The sequence below is a fragment of the Choristoneura fumiferana genome, chromosome Z (genome assembly GCF_025370935.1).
Source record: "Choristoneura fumiferana chromosome Z, NRCan_CFum_1, whole genome shotgun sequence".
NCBI classification, from domain to species: domain Eukaryota; kingdom Metazoa; phylum Arthropoda; class Insecta; order Lepidoptera; family Tortricidae; genus Choristoneura; species Choristoneura fumiferana.
Window position 1 is genome coordinate 34,794,232 of NC_133472.1, and position 25,260 is coordinate 34,819,491.

At 36.5% G+C, this 25,260-nt stretch overlaps 1 protein-coding gene across 1 annotated transcript in view; it reads right to left on the minus strand.

Moving 5' to 3' along the window:
- The window catches only part of bma (SCY1-like protein bma), a 167,102-nt gene extending 141,842 nt beyond the window's left edge, over nt 1-25,260 (minus strand). Inside the window, exon 1 of the mRNA XM_074086703.1 lies at nt 25,163-25,260. Within this exon, the coding sequence (XP_073942804.1) occupies nt 25,163-25,199 (37 nt within the window). The 5' untranslated portion in view covers nt 25,200-25,260. The remainder of the gene's footprint in view (nt 1-25,162) is intronic.

Here is a 25,260-nt window from a genome sequence, read left to right on the forward strand (position 1 = left end):
AAAACACAGAGGTATGTAGGTACTAGGTACGCAAATATTGGTATATTTACCAAGCTAAATAAATAAAGACGAAAAACTAAATCAGCTGTATTTTTTAATCAAAATTATAGGCGCAATAGTTTCGGAGATTAAAGATTGTTTTCTTTTCCCTTAAAAGTGAGCTATTCAAATTATTTTATTTACCATACATATCTGTTTTGGAGTTACGGAATGCATATGTGTACGAAATTTAACTGGAAATCAGAAACGTATTGAAATAGTATACTTAAATAGTCCAGCATAAAATGACCCAATAAAGTGAACTAATGATTAGATAAGGATCTTGCGTTGATGATCAGCGCTAATCATAATGTAATAAGTTTTAATAAAAAATATACCTACAATAATACAATACATACAATTACTCTTTATCGAACACCATAGTATATAGTATACCTTACCTACGCAGTTTAGATAACAGGGGTGCACAGAGAAAAAAATGTATTCAAGCTTTTTTGCTAACCTACCTGTAGGTCGGTATTTTTTGTTGACTGTACTTTCACTGTGATCCTATCTACTTATCCGTACCAAATTTCAAGTCAATTTGATTCACTGGAAGTGGATGAAATCACAGGTGAAATTCTATTTGCGGGATGAAGATAACATAACACATTACATACATAGGAACATTGCATGTTAAATAAAAGCATGTAAACTGTACAAAACTAGAGAAAGAACGTAATCTGAGTACCTACCTAGTCTACCAGCATTAGCAAAAATAGGTGTAAGTACAAGCAAGACCTCTATTGAGATCGGCTCGCAAAACACGTACCTAAGCATTTCATAAGCTTTGGTACTTGCTCATACTAAATGAAATTAAAATGATGATAAACAATGGTTGACTCACAAATGCGATTCATTTACCGGCGAGCCCGTAAAGTGAATAATTTAAAAGGCTCTGGGAGCTATTTTATGACGTTTACTCCCCGAGGGACATAAAACTTTATGGCTTAGACATGTGGTCCGCTATACTTCACTTCTAGTGTTCAGTGCAACGAGCCGTGGGCCAAGCTTGCCGGGCTCCGCCCAGCGAAAAGTTAGTTCAAATTATTCTTGCCTGCAATAATACTTTTCATAATGCTGATATATTATGTGCGCAGGCAATAAAAGGAAATTATTATCCATTTCCTACAAGTGATGGAGAAATGTAAGGAATTCAATCGGCCCTTGTGCTTCGCCTTCGTCGATTATTAGAAGGCTTTTGATAGTATCGAACACTGGGCAGTCTTTGATTCTCTCCATCGTTGTGGGGTTGATAGTGGCTATGTGGATGTACTCTGGGAGCTGTAGAAGTCTGCGACAATGCAGGTGCATATGCATGAAAAAACCAAGCCCGTGTCTCTTGGCAGGGGTGTGCAATAGGGGGACACCATTTCACCCAAGTTGTTTACAAATGTTTTGGAAGATGTGATGAAAACACTCAAGTGGGAAAGAAGTGGTGTCAACATTAATGGCGCATGGCTATCGCACTTGCGGTTTGCGGATGATTTGGTCATCGTAGTCGAATCCGTTGCAGATCTCCAACGCATGCTGGAAGACCTTTACACAGCATCACTAAGGCTAGGTCTTAGAATGAACATGACCAAGACAAAATGACTAGTGCCACAGTATACATGTCTAACATAAAGGTTGGTGGTGAGACTGTAGAACTGGTACATGACTACATATATCTTGGTCATTGTCATTTGACTGTAAGGGCCAAGCGAAGAAGATTACTAGACGAATCCAGCTCGGATGGGCCGCCTTCACAAAATTATGGATTATGGATGGTTTCTCGAGCCAAGCTTCCACAATGCCTTAAGACCAAAGTTATTGACAAGTGTGTCTTGTCCGTCCTAACTTACGGTTCTGAAACATGGACGCTCACGAAGATAAACGTGCACCAAATAAAAGTCGCACAAAGAGCCATGGAGCGAGTTATGCTGGGCATCACATTTCTTGACCACATCCCCAATTCGGATATTCGGAAACGGACTGGAGTTGTGGATGTGGGCAAGAGGGTAACACAATTGAAGTGGAGATGGGCGGGTCACTTGGCACGACGCACTGACAATAGGTGGTCGAAAACAATTACGGAGTGGTGGCCAAGACTGGGTCGAAGAACGGTGGGTAGGTCGGATGACATATGGCAGGCGGTTGGTAAGCTGTGGATGAGACTAGCACAGGACCGGGCAAAGTGGCGTGAAAATGAAGAGGCCTTAACCCAGCAGTGGGTGGATGTGGGCTGATTTGATTGATTGATTGATCCACTACCAGTCTCGGTGATCCATCATCAGATGATAACCTGGAGTGATGAGCCGAAGATTCGGCTTATGCGCATTCATCTGGTGGTGGAGATTGGGGATAGGGATTTGGCTGTAATTCCCGCGTGCTGTTTTGTAACTTCACACCCACAGCATTGAATTATTTCGCTGGTCAAGGCATGCAGGCTACATGCCAGACCCACCATCATCATCCCAGTCTATATATGTCCCACTGCTGGGCACAGGCCTCCTCTCAGAATGAGAGGGCTTGGGCCGTAGTTCCCACGCGGGCCCAGGTTGGATTGGGAACTTCACACATTCCATTGAATTGCTTCGCAGGTTTGTGCAGGTTTCCTCACGATGTTTTCCTTCACTGTTAAGCTCGTGGTAAATTTCAATAGTAATTTCGCACATGAATTTCCAGAAACTTGGAGGTGCGAGCCAGGGTTAGAACCCAAGATCCATCACCCTACCCCTGACACCATATCCCTGGTTTAATCACAATATTTTCCTGCACTTCCTTCGAAAAGTTCAGTAAGGATCGTCAAAGTTCATGCTACAGTCCAAGTCCAAGTCCACATAAATTCTGAAAAACTCAGAAAGTGCGAGCCCGAGTTAGTAGAGATTGAGAACCCAAGGTTAGACCAGTAGGCTACCACGGCATTTCTAGCCAGTCTAGGTAAAAACATTTAAAACAGTTTTCATTTAAGAAGCTTTTATCTTCATATTTACTTACTCTAGTTACCTCTTACCCTTGAATGTCAAAAAGATTCCACGGATAAACCGTAAAGCAAGCAACGTGCTGATACAAAAACGATATTTCTGATGGCTGGGAGAGTTGGGAGACTAATGGCAGCTTTAACGCCCGGGCACGCTTCGCGCGTGACGTCACTCGGTTTTCGTCAACAGGTGTGCTGAACGCAAGATTTTCGCGCGAGTAAAAGTTTTCACACTTATTAAACAAAAATAAACACGCTGAAAAATTAAGAGCGGAAGAAGTTTCTATCGTATTTAGAAGTGGAGTATTTTCTGACGTAGTATGGGTACCTAAATTTCCATAATATACTGAGAGGCACAAAATTTGGCCCACTCTTCATACAAAATTACCTACAACTGCACACACCTGAGGGCCAGATTTTTTTCCGCTCAGTATATTTTCGCTTGTATTAAGAATATATATATCATTAACTGAGTGGTAAAATAAAGAGAGAACGATTTACCTAATAGGAAGTGTATACATACCTATTGTTTAGGTTAAATAACCTGTTTTTTTACCCGTCGTGATCGGTTACACGTGTATGTAAATACATCCTCGTATTATCCATTATCTTCCCTTGTCTTGCTGTCACCATATAGCCATATTCGTTGCCTTGTCAGTGAAAAGTTAAATAAATGCTTGTTATAAAAAGTCTATTTTTATTGGCATATTATTACAAAGTAAAACATAAGCTTTTTCACTTCTCATGCTCGTAAAGTTCGTATTTATGCTGGATCTAGGCGACATAAAATGGTTTTTTTTGGTCTAGCGCATAAAGTAAAATCTTCGTCTAAAACCAAGGCACTCAGGTGTCAACAGCCACACTCAAAAAAGTGTCTACATGTTTTTTTAATAATTTTTAATTTATATAAAACTAAAAATCAGTCATAATAAATCAATAAAACGAATTAATGTTTGTTAATAATTATAAACTAATTAAGGAACTCGTCAACATGTAGGTGTTTTGATGTAATAGAGATTATTTAAAAATAGCTTACGTATATAACAATAAGCTTACCTCCCATAGACGTAAAATGGGGGTGATTTTTTTCTAGCCTCACCCTATAGTGTGGGGTATGTTTGGATAAGTCTTTTAAAACTATTGGGGGGTTGCCAAGACTATTTTTCGATTCAGTGATCTGTTTGCGAAATATTACCACGAAAAATTACCACATGAGACAGATACAATACCTGAGACATCTTAGAAGTTCCCTCGTCAGGTAGCTATTAGAGCCCCAAGAAGCTGAAGCGATTTTTTTAAATATTTATTACGCTATTCTAGAGTGAAGGAACTTAACTCAGAAATAGAGAGGAAGGGAATCCTCGTAAGTCACTGTTAATTAATTAAAGTAAACAAGGTCTTCCAACGTTACCTTGAAATAAATATAGCTTAGGTTTAATTTAATCGGGAAAAAACAATAGAAATCAGAACGGTACATCTCCCGAGCTGTGTTTTGGGAGTAAAGGCTAGAAAACCAACGATTAATTTATATCTCATCTTTTACTGGAAAAAAAACAAACTCGCTTTTACTTGGGTTTCAGTTTAAGTAAGCGTCTCAACCGCTAACTGTTCTTTGACGCATATATTGAAGTAATAGCTACGGTTGGCATGATATACTTCAACATGTTGATGTTGAAGTCATATCGAAGGCACGTTGTATTGTTGCATAAAAATGATTCGTTCAGCAAGACTATTTTTTTTAAATTATACAAGTTAGTATACGACAGGAGAGTACTACCCACTTACGAAAACTCATAATACTTTAAACCTAGATCTTTCTAATGATACTTAAATTTGCCTTAGTATTTTTTAGTCAAAATACCATAAACGGGACTTATCACGCTATTATAAAATATCGAAGCTACATCTCCGGTAAGTTCATAAACGTGGCGTTATATAGCACTTCTCACAACTCTGGCGCAGCATAGTTAAACTTCGTTATTCGCTTTCCGTCATCAGTTGCGAGTTGACCATGAAGTAGCACGTTCCATGTATGAATAGATACTATACGTACTCGCATTTATTTGGAAGAAATGTTCATTTTTTTTCTGGATTATTTCATCGTCGGTACTATTGGGATAGTTTGAGTAAACACTCTTTAAAATGCTTTTAATCTTTGATATATACAATGTTTCTCCACATTCGTCGATGTTTAGACTGTAAGGGATCAAGGCGAAGAACTTATTTCGAGTCAAAAAATTATGATAAAAAATCTAGACAAGGGTATTTAGTCAAACTGACTCAACCACCTGCTGAAATATACCGGATTTTGAGACACATTGTAAAGGTAGTACTTAAATATCTCTACAGGATGCACAACCAATACCGGGTGGGCCCTTTAACAGGAGCATATAATTAAAACATAGATCGTACTTGTCAAACTAAACGACATTAGTTCAGCGACTACTTACTCGACGACGACGACTATTTTTTATTTCTATTACACTGTTAAGTTTATTCGAACAAGCAATATACTCGTAAAGTATCATTTTGATGTTTGTAGCGTGACAGGCGCCATCAATTGGGCTCTAAGAGTAGAATGGCGTAAATTGATATACTATTTAATTTGTATGTAAAAGGGAAAATCTAAGGAAAGGACCCAATTATTTTTTAAAATCTCTGAACTAAAATTTCGTCCAGTTTCACGAGTGCGATCTATGGTTTAATTATTTGCTCCTGTCAGAGGGCCCACCCGGTATAGTGCAATTTTTTGTTTTTTCGCCCTATATTGTATCAACATCTTAGAAATATGTAGGAATTTCCTACCCGCAACTAATATTACGTAAGTGTATTACTTAGCACTTTGAAAATTATATTAGCCTGATAGATAGCTTACCCTCTAACCCTAACCAATAAAAATACATAGTTCTTTGAACGAAATCAGATAATATTTAGCTCATATGCTTATGTACCTCTTAGTAAATATAAATGCTTTGCAACATACTTCAGCTTTAGCTGATTACTGCAGATCCCTTGCTCGCATCGCTTCAGTGAATAGTTGCTATAACTTTACTACCTAGTTAAAGAAATTATCCAAGCAGAAAAGTTTATAAATCATCATCTATTCACGTTCTACTTGCTGTTTGATTTCTCAAGCAGAATATTCCAATAGATATTTTACAGTTCACGAGGAGGATGCAATTTAAAATGTTTTATTCTTATAGGATTTCGCCTCTTCATAAATTAACTGATATTGTTAAAGTAATAAATTACCCGGCCATAAAGATTTCACATCGGGCTTTGGAAAAAGACTGCTAATTTCGGCTTCGTAGAGCGTTGTTACACACTACTTATGTGAGGTTTGTCAGTCGTTGTACAGACGCAATAGAGTACGGACCCACCAAAACTTTAAATTGTACGATGGCATATTTAGGAAAAAGTGGGAACTATCCTTTTTGTAGTAGTTGCAACAGCTCTATATAGATATCCGAAATTTACATGACATTCATTTGATGTAAACCACGTAAACTAACAAGTCCATTAAGGTGCAGTATTTCATTGATATAAAACGTCACTAAATAAGATGATTGATGGACGGTGACCGTGTTCGGAAATCGTCGTGAACAGCCAATTGTCTTTTTCCGAAAACCGATGTTCAATCTTTATCGCCGGGTACTGTATTAAGGTGTTAATTAAATAACTGAACACTAAGAAGTAGTTTGCTTAGGATCGAGAATAGCATCGATTAAACTATGTTTTAAATCAGGTTGTTTGTGACTTATAATACCTTTTTTTCTGGGCCGTCTAAAAGTTACGAAATGCAACATGCGCCAACTAAATGTTTTAGCGAGGTGGCATACTACTTAGATAATTTCATACTGGCCGTTTTGCTGCGATTTTGATTTTCTTTTAAAAACGTCGAAGCGCAACTGACAAATTCACATTTTGAGTAGAAATCAAGTAGAATTACTGTCTGAAGCAAAACACACGACTATTTTTAGAAATAATTATGGTATTGTAAAATAAATGCAATCAACTAACTTAAAATGAAAAAAATATTTTTGGTGTGTTTGAAGTTTCCATTTATTTAATTAACTCCTTGAATATTCACAAACAATAGTCATACAATACATTTATACAATTAAAGCAGCAGGCAACAATTAAATCAGGAATCATTCGCTATTCATAAGTAAACTTTTTTATTGAAAGCCACCATCGATTCAATCCACGGCCACCAGTGACATGCGACTGCGTCTGGCGTGCTCTCCGCAAACGTTCACGTTAATACTGCGAACGCCAAGGGCAGCCGCAAAACTAGAAGGTAGTAAACCACAGACAATCTACATAGGCCAGGGCCAAGGGCGGGATGGAAAACATTCCACTACTATGTTTTACCTAATAAATAAGTCATTTAATACGGAATACGATACAATTTTTCAATAAAGCACCATGAGTAAGTAATTTAGTAATAAAACCGTATTAACAAATAAAACTTTTCCTACTTTACTAACTGTCCTAATAAACAAAGAACGAAAACGTTCTCAAATTAAAATCAGATAGATACGACAGTGCGCAACTAAGCGCTCACTTTAAAACCATTACACCGTATCATGCCATGACTGTAATAGGAACGTGTCAGATGGAATGTCAAACGGGATGTCAAACGCATACATGACACGCGACGACGACGGTTGGTTACGAAACCTGCTAGTGGGCATAGTATACTGAGCGGCAAAAAATCTGGTTGGCTTAGAAGTTTGATTTCCTCACAGCTCCAAGGGACACCTGACCTGACCCGAGGTAGACCTGAGTATTCGATATGAATTTCAGCTTGATACCTCCACGGGATCCTGAGAAAAAAGGTCTTGACAGACAGACAGACAGACAGACAGATAGACAGACGGACCAAAAGTAATCCTATAAGGGTTCCGTTTTTTTCTTTTTAGGTACGGAACCCTAAAAACGGTATTTGTTTAACAAAACAAATGGAAAATAATGAAAATTACGCTTGAAAAAGTATTCAGTTTATTGCCGTCAAAAATAGACGACTAAAACGTTTATTTCTCCCAATAACATTACTATTTCACATTGTTTTCACAATTTACAAATTAATATTGCCATGTGAAACGCTCGTTCAGCATTTGCCACCTAATTTAGGACGACCAAAAAAAGGAAGTATGCAAACTCACAATTACTCACAAATCGAATCCCTTGTCACAAGACAATAAGCACCTGCACTAAGCGAAACTTTAATCTGTTTTGTACGTTTTGTAACACGAGTCGCACGATGTGAGCATGTAGAATGTCGTGTAAATGCGAGCGTATATAGATTTCAATCTGTCTTACGGCTTAGTTTTACGGAATTCTCCGCCAGAGCATTTCCCAATTCATATCAACATTAACCTAGGCAACTACGCTAGGCAAATACTGATGTCACTGTATCTTCATAGCAAAATCGCGTTTCTATACCAAGCTTGAATGGCGCTTTCATCCGTATCCGTAGATTTCAATTGAAAAATGTTTTCATTCAGGAAAAATTTGCACGATTGTCGTAATACATACACATATGTGCATCATTTAAATCCAGCGTTTCTACCAACGACCGCGCTTCACTATTAACATAAATTCGTTGGTCCCGGAGTTGGTCCACACCGCAGAACATATTATCGCGCCGAGAGACTCAGTTCCACATTGTAGGAGTCAAATCAGTTTAGTCCCGCGTAACAAATACACTGCAGAATTTACTCGCGCCAAGTTTATTTTGTACTTAACTCTTCATATGCGGGAAGTAAAAACAATGCATTGAATGTAATTTGTTTTGAATAATAAATCGGGCACCGAGAGTTCCGTACAAATATGATAAATATCCAGTGTTAGCATAGACCCTCTCCGAAGCAAAATATACCTACGCAGTTTCTGGTCATTTTACACGGTTCGAACATAGGCAGAGAGACAAATATTGAGAATCCGGACTTTGCTTGTCGGTTATTCTATAAGAGCTAATTTTAAAGCAAATTTCTTATGACAAGTACATACCTACCCTATAAGTTTTGATTTCCCTGGATTTTGTATGAAAATTCCTTTTTAATGTAATGACTATCTTTTGATTGCTTGGACTCAGAAGTTTAATTTCTTCACCGCTCCAAGGGGTAGTTATGAATATTTGTTAGGTATTAACTTCACGCATTCCTGAGAAAAATATGACAAGCGGATGGAGACAATAAAGTGAGTGAATATAGAGGTTGCGTTTTTGCCGACTGAGGTACAGAACCCTAATATTTGTGCCACGGTCAGAGATTGAGCATGAAGGTTCAATAGTTTAACAATTTCACAATTCAGGATCCATTTCCCACGTGTGAGAATTACAATGATAGGCTATAGAAATAAAATATACTTGACAAAGTGTAGCCCTTTTGGGTTGATAGATTATTAGGTATAAAATTAATTGTTTACAAACACGCAATGTAGGTGTGTGCCACCCTTGGGTATACCACTGTGCCATGGCGCTGCCCGATACGCTTGCATGGTGAGACAACCTAAGACGTTTGGCAATTATTGCAAGGCCGTGAAAAATGTGTATATCAAAGTTAATAATTACAATATGCTAGACGACTAAAAAAAACTGTTTAGTCCGTCAGTTAGATAATTAAAAAATATTGAACACGTATTTATTCTTTTGTTTGACAAAAAAAAATGACGAGGATAAAGTTCTTAGAAGTTTCGAGTGAAGTCACTACTATGGTATGGTTTTTACCTAATAGTGACGTCACAGCCCCCACTCCGCAAGTTCGATGACCTTTGTCGATTTAATAAAATTGATAAACCAAAATAACGTCGGACTAAATAGAATGATATATTTTTAACCCAGTCGTCATCCCTATTGAAATAAGGTAAGAAATATTTCAATGTTAATAAACATAGCACAAACATGACCACAAATTAATTTTATTACTCGTACTTAATGATTGTCTTAAAAGTATAGGAAAGAACCAATTAAGGTAATTAATTAGATAAGCAACTTGGCAAGGTGATTTTTAGGGTTCCGTAGCCAAAATGTCAAAAACGGAACCCTTATAGTTTCGCCATGTCTGTCTGTCTGTCTGTCTGTCCGTCCGCGGCTTTGATCAAAGACTATCAATGCTAGAAAGCTATAATTTAGCTCAAATATATATGAAAACTATGCCGACAAAATGGTACAATAAAAAAATTTAAAAACAATTTTTTTTACAGTACCTCCCATAGACGTAAAGTGGGGGTGATTTTTTTTCTCATCCAACCTTGTAATGTGAGATATCGTTGGATAGGTATTTTAAAACCATTAGACTTTTCCAAAGATTTTTCGATTCAGTGATTTGTTTGCAAAATATTCAACTTTAAAGTGCAAATTTTCATTAAAATCGAGCGTCCCCCCCCCCTCTAAAATCAAAACCGGTGGGTGGAAAAATTTGAAAAATCCAGGATGGTAGTATGTATATCAAACTTACAACGAAAACTATAACGGTTAAGTTTTCTTGAGAATTATTAGTAGTTTAAGAGTAAATAGCAGCCTAAAGTATAAATACCTAAATTTGGAATATTCCGTACAAAATACGAAATCATTACAAAAAGATTACTTAATTTTTTCTTAATGGCTACGGAACCCTATTTCGGGCATGTTCGACACGCTCTTGGCTGGTTTTTCTTAAACTTATTTCGAAGTAAATAAAAGAAATGGTTAAGCGCTCGTATTGTACCTACTTAAAGTTCTAAAACAAAGTATTAAATATTATCGTAATATATCCATTAACTTCTTTCGTCTCGTATAAAAGTTCAATAAAGTCTAATCAATGGTTTAGATAGTTGCCGCAAATAAAAAATATACCAGATGTCTTTAAATTCTTCCGGATATATTTCAGCAGATATTGGGTTCGTTTGACTAAGCAACCCTGTAAATATTTTTAGAGATTTTAATAAAATTGAAGTTAACAACGTTTTTTCCACACATTGATCGTACGTAACCCTTACAGGGGCGTTTAGTCAAGCAATCCAAAAAACTACTGAAATTTTCTGTTTTTTTTTAATCACTTGGTATAAGTATAATTACAAAACCGGCCAAATACGTGTCGAGTCACACGCAGTATGGGTTCCATATTATTAATATGCCGCAACTATCCAGTGTTGATTTTTGATCGACTATTACATAGGTACTCGTTAACCTGTAAAACCTAGTAAGCTGTTATAGTTTTCCTTTTTTAATTCATTTTTTATACCTACCATCATAATTTTTTACATTTTTCAAGCTAACGGTTCAGCAAGTAGAAGGGGCGGGGCAATAGTTGCACTAGTAGTTAATTGGGGTACTTTAAAGCTTTGTATTTTACAATGCAAATTCTCAGAGAGCGCCCTGTTTCGTGCCTACAAAATCTCTATCTTTACAAAGTTCGACATTTTTGCAAGTGACGTCAGGTGTGCAGAATTGATTTGCGAACTTGAAAAAATCGTATATATTTTTTTATTTGAATTAATAAAATCAATGACGCGAGCATTTTTAATTCAGAAATAATAAAATATTTAAGTGATTTTTTACTAAGTAATAGATATGATATTGATACGTATAAAATAGATTATGTTTAAATAAAATAAAAAAATTAAAACGACACAACGTGACATGAATTAGTAAATTGAATGGTTACTTATTGTATTTTCATAAATAAATCTGCAGGTAATAAAAATAAAAAATTAAATAATAATATCAAAATTAAGAAATATGGCAAGACAAGTAAAGGAAATAATCATTGGTTTTATGTTACTTTTAAATAATATACAAAGAAATAAAAAAAAATCACGGACTCATCTCGCTCTAACGAAGCCCGACTCGCACTTAGCCGGCTTTTAATTTACCTAACTACTTCTTTAAAATATATACATTCAACCGGAATCCGTTTTATCTATCTATTACGGTTAAAAATAATAATAGCCTCGTTGCCTACTGTGTCAGTTTAAAAATAGAGTCCCGTCAGCTGCCTTTTACAACTAGACTACAGAGAATAACCCCAAAAGTAACATCAAATCAGCATGAGTTAAAATACATAGGTACTACTAGGCTTACTATTTCTGGTGTACAATAAAGAGTCATTGTATTGTATTGTACCTAAAAAATGCTTTCGCCTGAAAATTAAACTTTTATTCAATTTGTTTGCATTGTCAAAGATAGCCGCTTAATTCTCGACACAGAAAAGGCAAGGCAAGACATGGAAAATCACTGACATAGCTACTTAATAAAGAAAAAAAAAATGTTGCATTTAATTTAATATTATTGTAGAAAAAAAACTTAGCTTAACGTAATTAACGGCGACAAATTATTTTTACTGAAACATCAGCATACTACATGACAGTATTAAGTAAGAAAGCAGAAAATATCAGCTGACGGGAATTATCTATTGGAGTTTCTGTGAAAAAAATCGCAATGCAGTTTACTTTAAAGTAAATTAATATATAAAGCTTGAATTAATATTTGAAAGAACTTTATCTCACTATTTAAAGGACTTTATCTCACTATACTCAAGATTTTACTTGTCATCATAGGTTGTAGTTACTTTTTTATTTTCGCTCAACTTATGAAACTAAAACTAAACAATTTATCAATACCTATGCAACGTTTGCCCTAGAATTTTAAAAGAAAACGAATAAAATAATTTCTTTCCTGTAAGTTTCAACGAAAAATTGTACGGGCAATTAGAATCACGTAAAGAACTATTGAGCTCCTCGGGGGCAGAGACAAAAGAGGGCTCGTAAATTAATTCGTGTATTCCGTGGAGGGTTAATAATCCATGTGCGGGCACACGGGGGCTGGCATTTATTTAAGTTACGCTCCCAAGACGGTAGCGCGGCGGCCGGGACGGTGCTGATGAAATAAAATGGCGGTTGTGGACCAGGTACCGGATCACTGTGCTTAAACGAAACGTAAAAGTGAGCGTATCTCGCTCGATAGCGCGCTACCTGTTGCGACGCCGCGCCCGCCTCACGATATGGCCAAAGTTTGAGGCCGTCCAAGCGCGCCCCGCGTGCCGCGTGCCGCGTGCCTCTCAACTTGTGCACTCACCTGAACTTCCAGCCTGCGAGACCTCGCCGCCGCCACCCGATATTTTTTTGACAACTTTTGAAAAAGTTGAAATCAGTTTGAAGCTTGTTTATGTACCGTCGGGCAAAAGTACATTGCAGTCCGTCACGCGGTCGCGAGCGAACTTGTCGGGCCGGGGCGTGCGCCCGCGGAGCTCGGTGGAGAGACAGTGCCCGCGCCGCGCACCGCGCACCGGCACCCGCCCACCCCACATCACCCTGCCCAAAATCTTCTTACTTAAATCAACATACACGCATATATTTTTGACAAGATAAAGAACAACTTTCTGTCTCGCAATTTTGAAAATAATATAAATACTTGAGTCTCAAAAGTATCTATTTTTATGTAATCGGGCCTAATCTTTTGTGGTACTTATAGCCTTTTATTGGTACTTTGGACGAGTTTCTATACCCACGATTGCGTCCGAATCTCTTTTTTGAGATAATAAAAAAAGAAATGTCGAAAATTTTGGCTGAGTCTAAGCTAAATTTTTACAAAGTATGAATAGCAATTGTTTAATTTGGTTGTGGCCTAGGAAGCAGTAGTGGTGAGGTTCCAGCAGCCGGATAGCACGGACACGGGGCCTCGTTTGTTGTAAAGTGACGAATTAATTAGAAACGTTCAAAAAACCACGCAGTGGGTACATTTTTAACATGCAAATTAAACTGCGGTATGCAAATTGACGCGCACATGTTTACTTTACTTATCTTGATTAGGTGTAAAAAAGGCTGATTTACTGACTGAATGGTTCATTACCGACCAGCTCATCTCCTTGGACCTAGAAATCTGTAATTTCTTGTAAGATGTAGGTTGATTCTGCGAAAATTCCACGAGTCATGGAGTTCTGCAACTTAGGCAAGAAGGAGAATGTTAATTAGTCCGATATTATATGTTTATAAGTAAGTGTTTACTTATAAAGTGGTTTTCAATTAAAAGTTATTGCATTGTAGAGCTCAATTTGTTAAGTCCAAAGTTTTTTAAATGAACAATGACCACAGTCCACATCTAAAGATAACTATTAACACAGGATACCTAAATGTGTACGTTTAAGAACCTTCACTCATCTGTTTATTAGGTAAAAAGCATTTTATAGTAAACTAGCTGCTGCCCGCGACTCCGTCCGCGTAGAGGTATGAAAAATAGTTTACGTATTCTCGTACGTATTCTCAGACCTACCGAACATACACAAAACAAAATCATAAAAATCGGTCAAGCCGTTTCGAAGGAGTTTGGTCGCAAAAATTTTTAAGCCCGAGAATTTAATGTATCAGAATTTAGTATAACTAAAATGTATATCTCGAGGTAACCACCTCGCGATATATATTTTTTAAATCCTGGTCTAAGTATGAATACAAAAAATATCTACGACCATCATTTAATTTCAAAAATTTTTTTTGCAGATAACCCTAAATTATCGTGTTTGCAATGATATTGCGCTTATTTTATATAAGATTTGTTTATTCAATAAATGTGTGGAAATAACTATTATTCACTTAAATCTGCCAATAGTTACGCAACGGAAAAAAATAGGCAACGGAAAATGTGATGCCATCTCTGTTTGTTTTGTGTGAATAGACGGAGACGGCATCACATTTATCCGTTAAATAAAATTAATCAATGGATGGTGAAACAGCCCCTAAATTTAATATAAAATACTTGCCATCCATTAAACAGACGAATGAAAATTACATTGTGTGAAGGTCACGCGTGCTAATTTCATGTTTTTAAACATCATGGGTAACATTTTGGCATTTTACTTTCAAGTCGTGTAATCCCAAATATCCAGTTATACCGAACTTCATCCAAATCCATCCAGCTGTTTTAACGCGAAAGCGTAATAAGCACACACAAGTAAAATAAAGGTTTTTTTTTTGACACGCGCCGACATTTGCAACCTTTTTAGTTCTCAATCAACAATATATATAGAATTTATAAATTCAATACAAAATTCACAACAACATTCCAAACAAAAAATAAAACCATCATTACGTGCAACAGGCGTCAAGTTATATCAACGTAGGTACCTACTTAAGTTTACGACTGGTAGACACAATAATTCGCGCAACAGGCGCTACGCCGTAGACCGCTCGTAGCTGCGATCGTAGCTGACCTACAAACCCGCTCGTAGGACGCGGAGACACGATATTAGTGACAAAAGCAAGTCGTTGCTCCTGTCACTAATATCTTACACATTAAACTAATTCATTTTTCTTTCAGCCTACATAAATATTTATTAGGAAATTAAAAAAAAAAAACAATTTTGACAGGGGTCCCTGGGATTGTGAAAGTGATCCGTGACTGCAAAAAGTTTAAGAAACCCTGACATAGGCGATCATGATCATTTACTTCAAATAGCGAATCTACGGTGTTAAAAAATGTAGTTGTGCTAAATACATGTAATCTTTAAAAAACACTGTCAATCTGTTAAAAATATATATGTATATCTCGTTGAGTTTCTTGCCGGATTCTTCTCGACAAAGGTTTTTCCGAGCCGGAGGTAGATTTTTTTTGACATTCATAAGTCCTTGCCATAGCCTAAATTGAATAAAGATATTTTGACTTTGACTTGCCCCACACTGGCGGAATGGGTGGAAGTGTGGGAACATTAAAAATTTTGGCGGAATATTTCAGGTATGAGGTAAGTTTTTTAAGTAATATTAATAATACCTACCACTTCAAGTTATTGTTCATTAAGGAAGTTTAAAAAAAATACTTTTCTGACAAAAATGGAGTAGTAAAATGGTAACTTTCTAGTGGGGACAATAGGGATGATTTAAGTTTTATTTTGTACTTCTTGTTTGCTACAATAAGACTCTGAGCAAAACCAAGTTATTTCATCTGTTTTATAATACTTAAGACTAGCTTTTGCCCGCGACTTCGTCCGCGTGGAATAGTAACTTTGGGAAGTATTTAATTTATTTAGGATACCTATTCTGCCAATAATAGCATAACATTACTATGAATATAAAGTATTTTTTTTGTTTTGCCATCCATCCATGTTCTTTAGTATTTAAAACATAAATATTTTGCGGGTAGCTACATTTTAGCAAAACGACGTGCCTGCCTGCCAACACAAAAGGACTAATTCTTCATAGTGAACTCTTGACACCTTACATCCTTTATTGTAAGTTAGGAGGGTAGGATTATAATTAAGACGGCATTTTAGCTACACATAGTTCCGATAAATATACTTATAGTAAATTTGTTTGGAATTCCGTAAGAACTTTCATCCCCATATTTTCAAGTAAATAGGTCGTAATTAGAAAAGCGCCGGAACAAATGTTTTTTATGGTTCCGTTCCTCAAGAGGAAAAAATTGAACCCTTATAGGATCACTTTGCTGTCCGTCCGTCCGTCTGTCTGTCAAGACCCTTTATCTAGCGGAGTATCGGTATCGAGTTGAATTAAAACCCTAAACTGAGGTCAATAGTCCCGAAAACTGTGAAAAAATCAAACTTCTAAGTCAAGGCCATCAAAAGCTACAGTCATTAAAAAGGTGTTTTGCATACAAATCGCCTTAATAGAAAAAGTTATAGCGCACTGCCGGCTGTCCTAGAAACTTAGAATTTTGCATAAAGGTAGCTCTTAGGTATAGCACAATAAATAAGAAAAATCTGAAAATCATAATTTTTTCATGATGACCTCACATTGCGTACATTTTTCTCTCTGCTAACACTGCATCATCCCCTCTGCTGACATCCCCTCGCAGGTAAAGTTTTCAAATAAAGACATTTTTTATAAACATTTTTTTTGTTATTCATCATCATCAATCATCATCACCACAATCACCATCATCATCACCAATCATCATAATCAGCACCACTATCATCACCATCACCATCAATCTGCTCCACTGCCCCCGCTCCGCTGACTCCTCTCCACAGCCTCCGCTCCGCCAGCCTCCGCTCCGTCAGCCTTCGCTCCGCCAGCCTCCGCTCAGCAGCATCAGATCCACTCCGCTGCCTCCGCTGAAGCATGCATTGTATCCGCTCCATCCGTTGCCTCCGCTCCACTCCGTTGCCTCCCTGCCTCTGCCCCGATCCAATCCGAACAAATATCTATGTATCTTTTATCACGTGCCCAAATGCCAAGTTTCATAAAGAACCATCGATTTATCTTCAACAATGATGATCTTCCATATAAACTTTCATCCCTTGTTTCACCCCATCACAGGAAGAATTTTGAAAAACGCGCGAACAAATATCTATGTATCCCTTATCACGTGCCGAAATGGCAAGTTTAATAAAGATTCATCGATTTATCTTCGATAATGACGACCTTCCATATAAACTTTCATCCCCTATTTCATCCCCTCACAGGTCGAATTTTCAAAAAAGCTCAACCAAATATCGACTTACTTCTTATTAAGTGCCTAAATGCCAAATTTCATGGTTTTATCTTCGACAGCGACGAACTTCCACCATATAAACTTTCATCCCCTATTTCAACCCCTTAAAGCCTCTTTTTCGCGATAAAAGATAGCCTATGTTCTTTCCTAAGGTCTATTCTATCTCTGTACCAAATTTCATCAAAATCGGTTCAGCGGTTTAAGCGTGAAAGCGTAACCGACAGAGAGACAGACAGACAGGCAGACAGAGTTACTTTCGCATTTATAATATTAATATGGAGTATATATATATGGATTATGATTTATTGGACGGTAAAATTATAATGATTAAAGGTTTGGAACCGTTAAAAAACTATTAATTTTTATGACTACTCAAGTGAGCCTTAATTGGTACTCAGAAAAACGTTAAGCATTTACTAAGTTTCCTTTTGTGGTATGGTCAGAAAGCTTGCCTACTAAATAAGTCAAAAAATCTCATATCACTTATTAGGTAGGTAGTCAGTACATTTTATAATGAGTAAAATATTTTTTTCAGGAGCAATAATTTACATTTTTTCATGATTAATAATAATAGTTTATTTTTCTAATACTAACAGCAAAAAAAAATAGTAAATAGACGTTGGTATTAGTACTATGCATTATTAGAATACATTTTGCAATGCAATACATATAAATTTAATTTTAAAATTATTTCGAGCAGCTATGTATTGCCTACAATAAGTACCTACTTCGACACAAGGGAGGTATATACTATCTGTGACAGTTGCCACGTCAGCGAGTGCGAAGTTTCAGATAAAATCAAAATATAATATAACCATTTCGTTTGAACATGTACTTAACTACCGTGAGACTCACTCATATAGAACCAGCAAGCGGCTACAGCAATATGCGCACTCAACTCAAAAAGCGCGCACGCGCTTCGGGTGCTCGTGTTGCAACTTGCAGCAGCCGCCGAGTCGCGTTGCTCTGGGAAGAAGGGCAACGAAGCCTAAAACATGTTAATCTAAACTCGATTTAACACGTAAGCTATCCGGTTCTATTTTTTTCCTAAGTCAAAAAAATATATCAATTAGCTAATAAATATATGAAAGTACGTTAATGAAGGCCTTTGCTCACTGCCCTTAAAGTTTGCGGTATAATATCATCTTATGACTTACCGAATAATTCAGTACTTAGTACGACTTCAATTTATGCCTGGGCCGAATCTCCATACTTGATCGGCTAAACTTTTTCGTATCATTGGAAGTACTTCATTTGTTAGTAGCAAGGGAAGCTACACCTCATCAGGTGAAATAAAAAATAGACTACTATCTAATACTACCACAGTGAAACTAGAAGGGAAGACAACCCTTTTGAGACACTTCCAAATAATTGATTCATTTTTAAAATATTTCACCGCTATGTGTGTCTGTGTGTGTGTCTGTCTGTCTATCTGTGACACCGTAGCTCTTAAGTCGGTGGACCGATTTGAATGCGGTTTTCTTTTAATTGAAAGCAAATTTTCTAGCGATGGTTCCTAGATATGTTTTATCAAAATTGGTTCAGCCGTTTTTGAGACATTGAACTTTGAAGTGGGGGTTTTCCAACTTTTTGTTGGGTTAGTTATTATAGCTTCTTTGAACATGAAACTACCGTGTGACTCACCCATATTAAATGATATTATTATTATTATTTAATATTATAGCTTCTACGAGTACCCTAGTGAATTATTGTATAGGGTTTTCGTTACATGCTGTATTATTTGTCACTAACTGTACTAAGGGGTCCAGCAATGATCATTAAGATGTTCCGTACCACACAATGCCTGCCCCACCCTCCGCAGCATAACCTTGTAGATTGGAAACCTGATTGATAATACGAGGGCTCTATTATTGTCCATAATTTGATTTGAGCCGAATACTATGGTCGGATATAGTGAGAACTTGCTTGGCGTCGTTTCAAACGTTCGTGTATTTTTGACACTACCTCAAACTGTAACCAGATGAAGATTTACGTGGTGTGAACCGATATCAAAACAAATTGTTAATTTAAAATTAACTACCAGAGCGTTGGGGATTATAAAAAATACCTACGTAAGCTACATAATAAATTAAAACCCCCTGTCTTCTGAAATATTCTGGATTAATTTTAAAACATCTTGTATATTCTTGATCTGTGGCAAGTCTGTGGCTGATGGATGAGAGCATGTCACAAAGTTTTAACCACTGTGTCTTGTACCGCGTGGAGAGCACAATAACGGGAATTTGTGTTTGTGTCACAGTAGAAAGCTCTACGTACCGAAAATTAAATTAAAATGTATATAACTGTTACAACATAACATGCAAAACAGGTGTGTCCGTTGGTGACCCGAACGTAGGCAGCCTTTGAATGATGACGTAGGACGTCTTGTTCAACATTAACTCCAAACAATGTACAAAAATAAAACAGCTGATTACTGTTACTTTACCTTTTCTAAAGTGTTGTGTCGAAGAGTTAAAGTTTCTCAAATATGAATCGACTTTTCCTTCAGTTATTTCTCTTTACAGTACGAAAGAAAAGAGTAGAAGGTGATTCTTCGAGGCACCGATTTGTATTTAACTGGGACATAATATGTATGACGATTTTTGTAGAACTGGTTTTAATTATTAACAAAAAAATAATTAACACCATGATTCTTACTACTCTGTCGTGTCCGTTCACCATTTTCATGATAATATCTCAAAATCAGTCCACTGTAACAAATTTTGAGTTGCATAAACGTAGCTATCATAAGGTCGTAAGTGACCAAACTACTAGTAATTGTTTAAGTTCATTGATATAGACCTTCGCAAAGTAACGCTTGATTCAATAAATTAGTTAACATAAAATAAAAAGAAAGAAAAAATAGGAAAGGACGCACGTAACAGTACACATTAACAAATTTTATTTCAATTTACCATAAACTATTTTCTTAAGTCGTCTCTAATGGACAAAGGCACAAAGGATACCGTGTTGTGGAATGTACGAGTATAGGTAGAGTCATTCACGATGACGCGTGCCGTGATTCTTATTACAATGTCATTAATGTCTAATGTCATTAATTTGGTCAAAATCACGCGTCTTCGTGGATGGCGCTAGGTAGGTATAATACATTAATTCTATGTAGGTACTTAGACAAAACTGTCAATCACTTTAAGTTCAATAGAGCAGCGAGGTTAAATCTGCTGCATATTTCTTTACGTTGTTAAGTTGATTCAAAGTTCGGATCTTTACTTATTAAGCTTTCAAGTTTCTGATTGTGGTCAAACCTATTTAGTGATTAGTTGGTCTCACCTTGCTCTTGCCAATTCAAGAACAGAGTACAATTATCAAGAACAAAATCAACTAAAGTTTCAGAACTTGTCTTGTAAATCTTCAACTTGTTTTACAACTTCCAAGTAAATAATTGCTCTTTAAACTTTTGTTGTTTAAACACATAATTATTGTTAAAAACAGTCTTTACAACGCTTAATTTACTTGCAGAAAGGCCCGACTTTCAACTCGTTGCAACGACGCTCGTGGATATGATAAAAAAATATCGAAACTTCTCTATGATCAACCAACAGTCACCACATAATATGAAAAGCGCAGCGCAGGCAAATAGGTACAATATTTTATTTTATCCATTTTATCTATCTTCTATCTCCTTCTATCTATCTATATAAAAAGGCAAAAGTGATTGTCTGATGTATCAACGCACAGCCCAAACCGCTGGTTCTAGGGATTTCAAATTTAGCACGTAGGTTCCTTTTAAGGTCTAGGGGTGCATTAAGAAAGGATTTTTCAAAATTCACCCTCTAAGGGGGTGAGATGGGGGTCCAAAGTTAGTATGAGGAAACAAGATTAGTTAGACTATTTTATTCGAAACTTCACAGGAGTGTTCTTACAACAAATAAGTAAACACGTGTTTCAGGTTTTTTGAGAATTCAACCCCTGAAAGTGGTGATAAAGTCAATCGAAAATCAATCGTTGATATTTCAACGCACAGCCCAAACCACTGGACCTAGAGACTGGAAATTTTGCACATAGATACCTTATACAATGTAGGTAAGGCAGGTAAGTTCTACTAAGGAAGGATTTTTGAAAATTCTAACGGTAACAGGAAAAAACGGGATTTATACACACACACATTAAGAACACACACAAATCACACAAACCCATCTATCACCACCACCACACTACACTGACGCGTTTCGAACTCAACCAGAGCTCATCTTCAGAGTGACACAACCGTACACCATGCTACCAGTTGTTAGACTAACGAACCACAACCACCGTTTTAACTTGTCACTGTAACTCCCCAAGTATCCACATACGTTTTATGAAACAAAACAAAAGTACCCACAAATTATTAATATTTTTTAACCGTCCTTCAAAACTACCTTGATTTTTATTTATTACTGTCAAGGCATGTTTTATTAACTACCATTGCTGAAATTAGATCCAAGCCGTAGCAAGGGAGATGAAACTAAATTTACCTGCTCATTAATAATAGACCCCATACTGTTGTATCTAATTATCTCCATGCATTCTAAAACATCGAGACAAAACCCCTTGCCACAATAATGTAACACTTCATACAGAATAAATAGATAAAGAATGATTTAGTTCCAACAAATGTTTGGCCAAATTCGACTTATCAGGATGCTCATTCATATTTATTCATATTTATTTATGCATATTTTGCATAAGCTTAGCTATCGTAAGGTCGCGGGTGAGCAAGGAAATTCTTTTAGTTCATTAAGAAACAATTTCCCGAAATTCCCTCGGGAAAGGGAAAAAAACAGGATCTTTCCTTTTAATGGTCCTAGAAAGCTGAAATTCGCCATGTAGGTTGCTTGGGGATTGTAGAAGAGCGTTAAGAGAGGACTTTCCAAAATTCCAAAGGGAACGAGAAAATACGGGAGTTTTCGTTTTACTCATCGTAGAAAACTCAAATTTGCCATTTAGGTTCCTTGGGGAGGAGTGTAGGGGAGCACTACAAAAGGATTTCCCGAAATTCTGACGTTAACAGCATTAGTATTATTGTGAAACCATTAAGAGATAATTTGCCGAAATTCTCACGGGAAAGGAAAAAAATGGGACTTTTCGTTTTACTGGTAGAAAGCTGAAATTCGGCAATGTAGAGGAGCACTGAGAGAGGACTGTCCAAAATTCACATGAGAACAGGGAAAAACTGATGATGGAAGGTTAAACTCCTTAACGGTTAGAAGTTAGAGGAAGTTTCTTTAAACATCATATGCACTTATAGGTAGACCTTTAGTTGTATTCTTTCGGTTATTTAGGTGAGCTGATGATGGAAGGTATAACTCCTTAACGGTTAGGAGGACACATTAAGTACCTACGCTAAGCCAATCAACTCATTACGTAACAAAATTTATACATACCTGTAAAACAGTATACTGTGACAGGACAGACTGACAGACCTGAATTTGGCACACATGTAGATAAAGTATTATAGGAGTGCACTAAGTAAGGATTTTTCGAAATTCCCATGGGAAAAGGAAATATTTAACTTTGTCTGCTTCTTGGTTGTTCGGGGAATCTCTGGAAAAACTGAGCGGATTTAAAAAAAAACTATTAGTAAAAAGCTTTTTAAAAATCGATACCCGAAATAATAGAAGCCTGTTTCAATTCAATCGCGGACAGTGTGGTTTTCTCTTCAATTCACTTATTCCTATCCTGCGGGAACAATCCTATGCCGCGTAGGTACGAAGTCGCGGGCAAAAGAAGCACGTGGGTTTTCTAAAATTTCACCCCTGACCTAAAGATGTGAAACAGGGGTTCAAAGTTTAACGAATTATGATCATCTAGGTTGTTTTTATAATTCAAAAATTTGCAAATATAATCATCTCAAAAATCAATTAAAATACGAAAATAAAGATCATAGAAAGTAAATGATCTGTGTTACCTCAAATTTAACGCGAGCGAAGCCGCGGGCAACAGCTAGTCTTCTTATAAACAAACTATTGAATAAAGATCTTTTATTATTAGGTATTTATTCTTATTCTATCTATCTTATTCTTCTATCTATTTCCCGTCGATTTTAGTTTTTCTTTTTGGACATAATTATTATTTTTAAACGAGTCCGTTCTTAAGTGGCTAGTACCCAACCACATATTTATTTAAGAAATAATAATATAAATAAATCTAAAAACCCGACTGCTAAAACTAAAAGGAAGAAAATAAGTCTAGTGGTCTAGAACTCTGTCAAAAAGCTCATTTAAGGTTCAACAGTCGGGACCCATTCAAATCGTAACCAGGTCAAAATCTTGGTAATGGGTCCCGACTCAATGAACCTTAAATTTAATGAGACATATTTTCTTTCCTTTTAGTTTTAGCAGTCGGGTTTTTAGATTTATTTAATTTAAAGTTTAATTTAACACTTTTTTGATATTTATGTGAAAACGGTAGATTAAAAGTGTTATATCCTATATATTTAGAATGGGCTAATTATTAGCTTTCATTCACCCACAGGTATTGTTACAATACAAAATATATTTTTTTCATTCCTCCGCCATATTTTTTTCACAGACTCCATATTGAAATATTATATAGCCTATGTCACTTCGACAGTTATGACGAATCCAATGATACCTTATATGTTACAATCCGTTCAGCCGTTTAGGCTGCAGCGAGGACCAAAGAAATAGACATACATAACCACATGCATAAATACATACATACACACATACGCTCGAAAAACATACCAAACGTACAACCCTCCTACAGGCAGTCGGGTAAAAATAAAAACTTCATCCTCGTCATGTCCGACCTGCTGCGATGCTGTGGCGTTTTTTCATACTTAAAAAAACTAACGCATTTTGTGCATGTTATACGTTTAAGAAAAAAAACGCCTCACATAAGCCATAATCATTAAATGACATGTAAATTAAGCATTCTCATTTGTTAATTTAATTTCACTTGCAGCAGACGATTAACTTTTGATTAGTCAGATTGTCGTTTCAGCACGCTGGGAAGCTGGGAATAATATTGTCGTTGTGTTTTGCGAGCCATACGAGTAAATGAGCCAGCTGCTAAATGTACATTTATAGGCAGTTTTGGGTACTGGATTTAGGTTATCTATGGCCACATTTTCGAGCAGTGTCGTGAAAAATAATTTAGGCACAGTGGAGTTATATAAAGCTAAAGCTCACAGCCACCCTAACTTTTTATTATTATTATTTCATAGCCACTAATTTAATTACTTAAAAAAGTCCTGCTTGCAAATAAGCATTCATTACAGAGATACACTAGATCGCATGCATGATCCGATTTTATCGTGGAGAGTCTTTATTAGAATCCACGGCAAAAATTGCCCCTATTTCGTTGTATTTTATTTTCCGTTTTAAACTTATTTCCAGGCCAAAAAATGCACAGAGTACTCAGAACTCGTACAGAAAACTATAAACAGCAATTTAAAAACCACAACACTTGTTCAACTTTAATGTAAAAGCCTTAATAAGATTCGAGTTCACTTTATATGGTGGCGTCACGCGTTAGTACCTATGGCAAATCCTCTTCCTAAGATACAGTTTCGATAATGGAGGAATCATGAGCATTTTAATTCATTCACATACTAGCACTAACAGTTCCGTTAGTCAACTTAATAAGCTTTGTTCGTGTATTTTTTTTAAGAAATCGATCGGTTTCACTATAAAATACGTACTTTAAAATGTCTATTTTAAAATGCCGCGGTAGGAGGTGTCATTACTTATAATTCAGAAATGTGGACATACCGTACGGAAATAACATTTCGTATATCGTTTTTTTCATCTCGCCGCACCGTGCACGCACGCCGCTCTGAAGCAATGAAGCTGTTGTCCCGCGGTGCGGA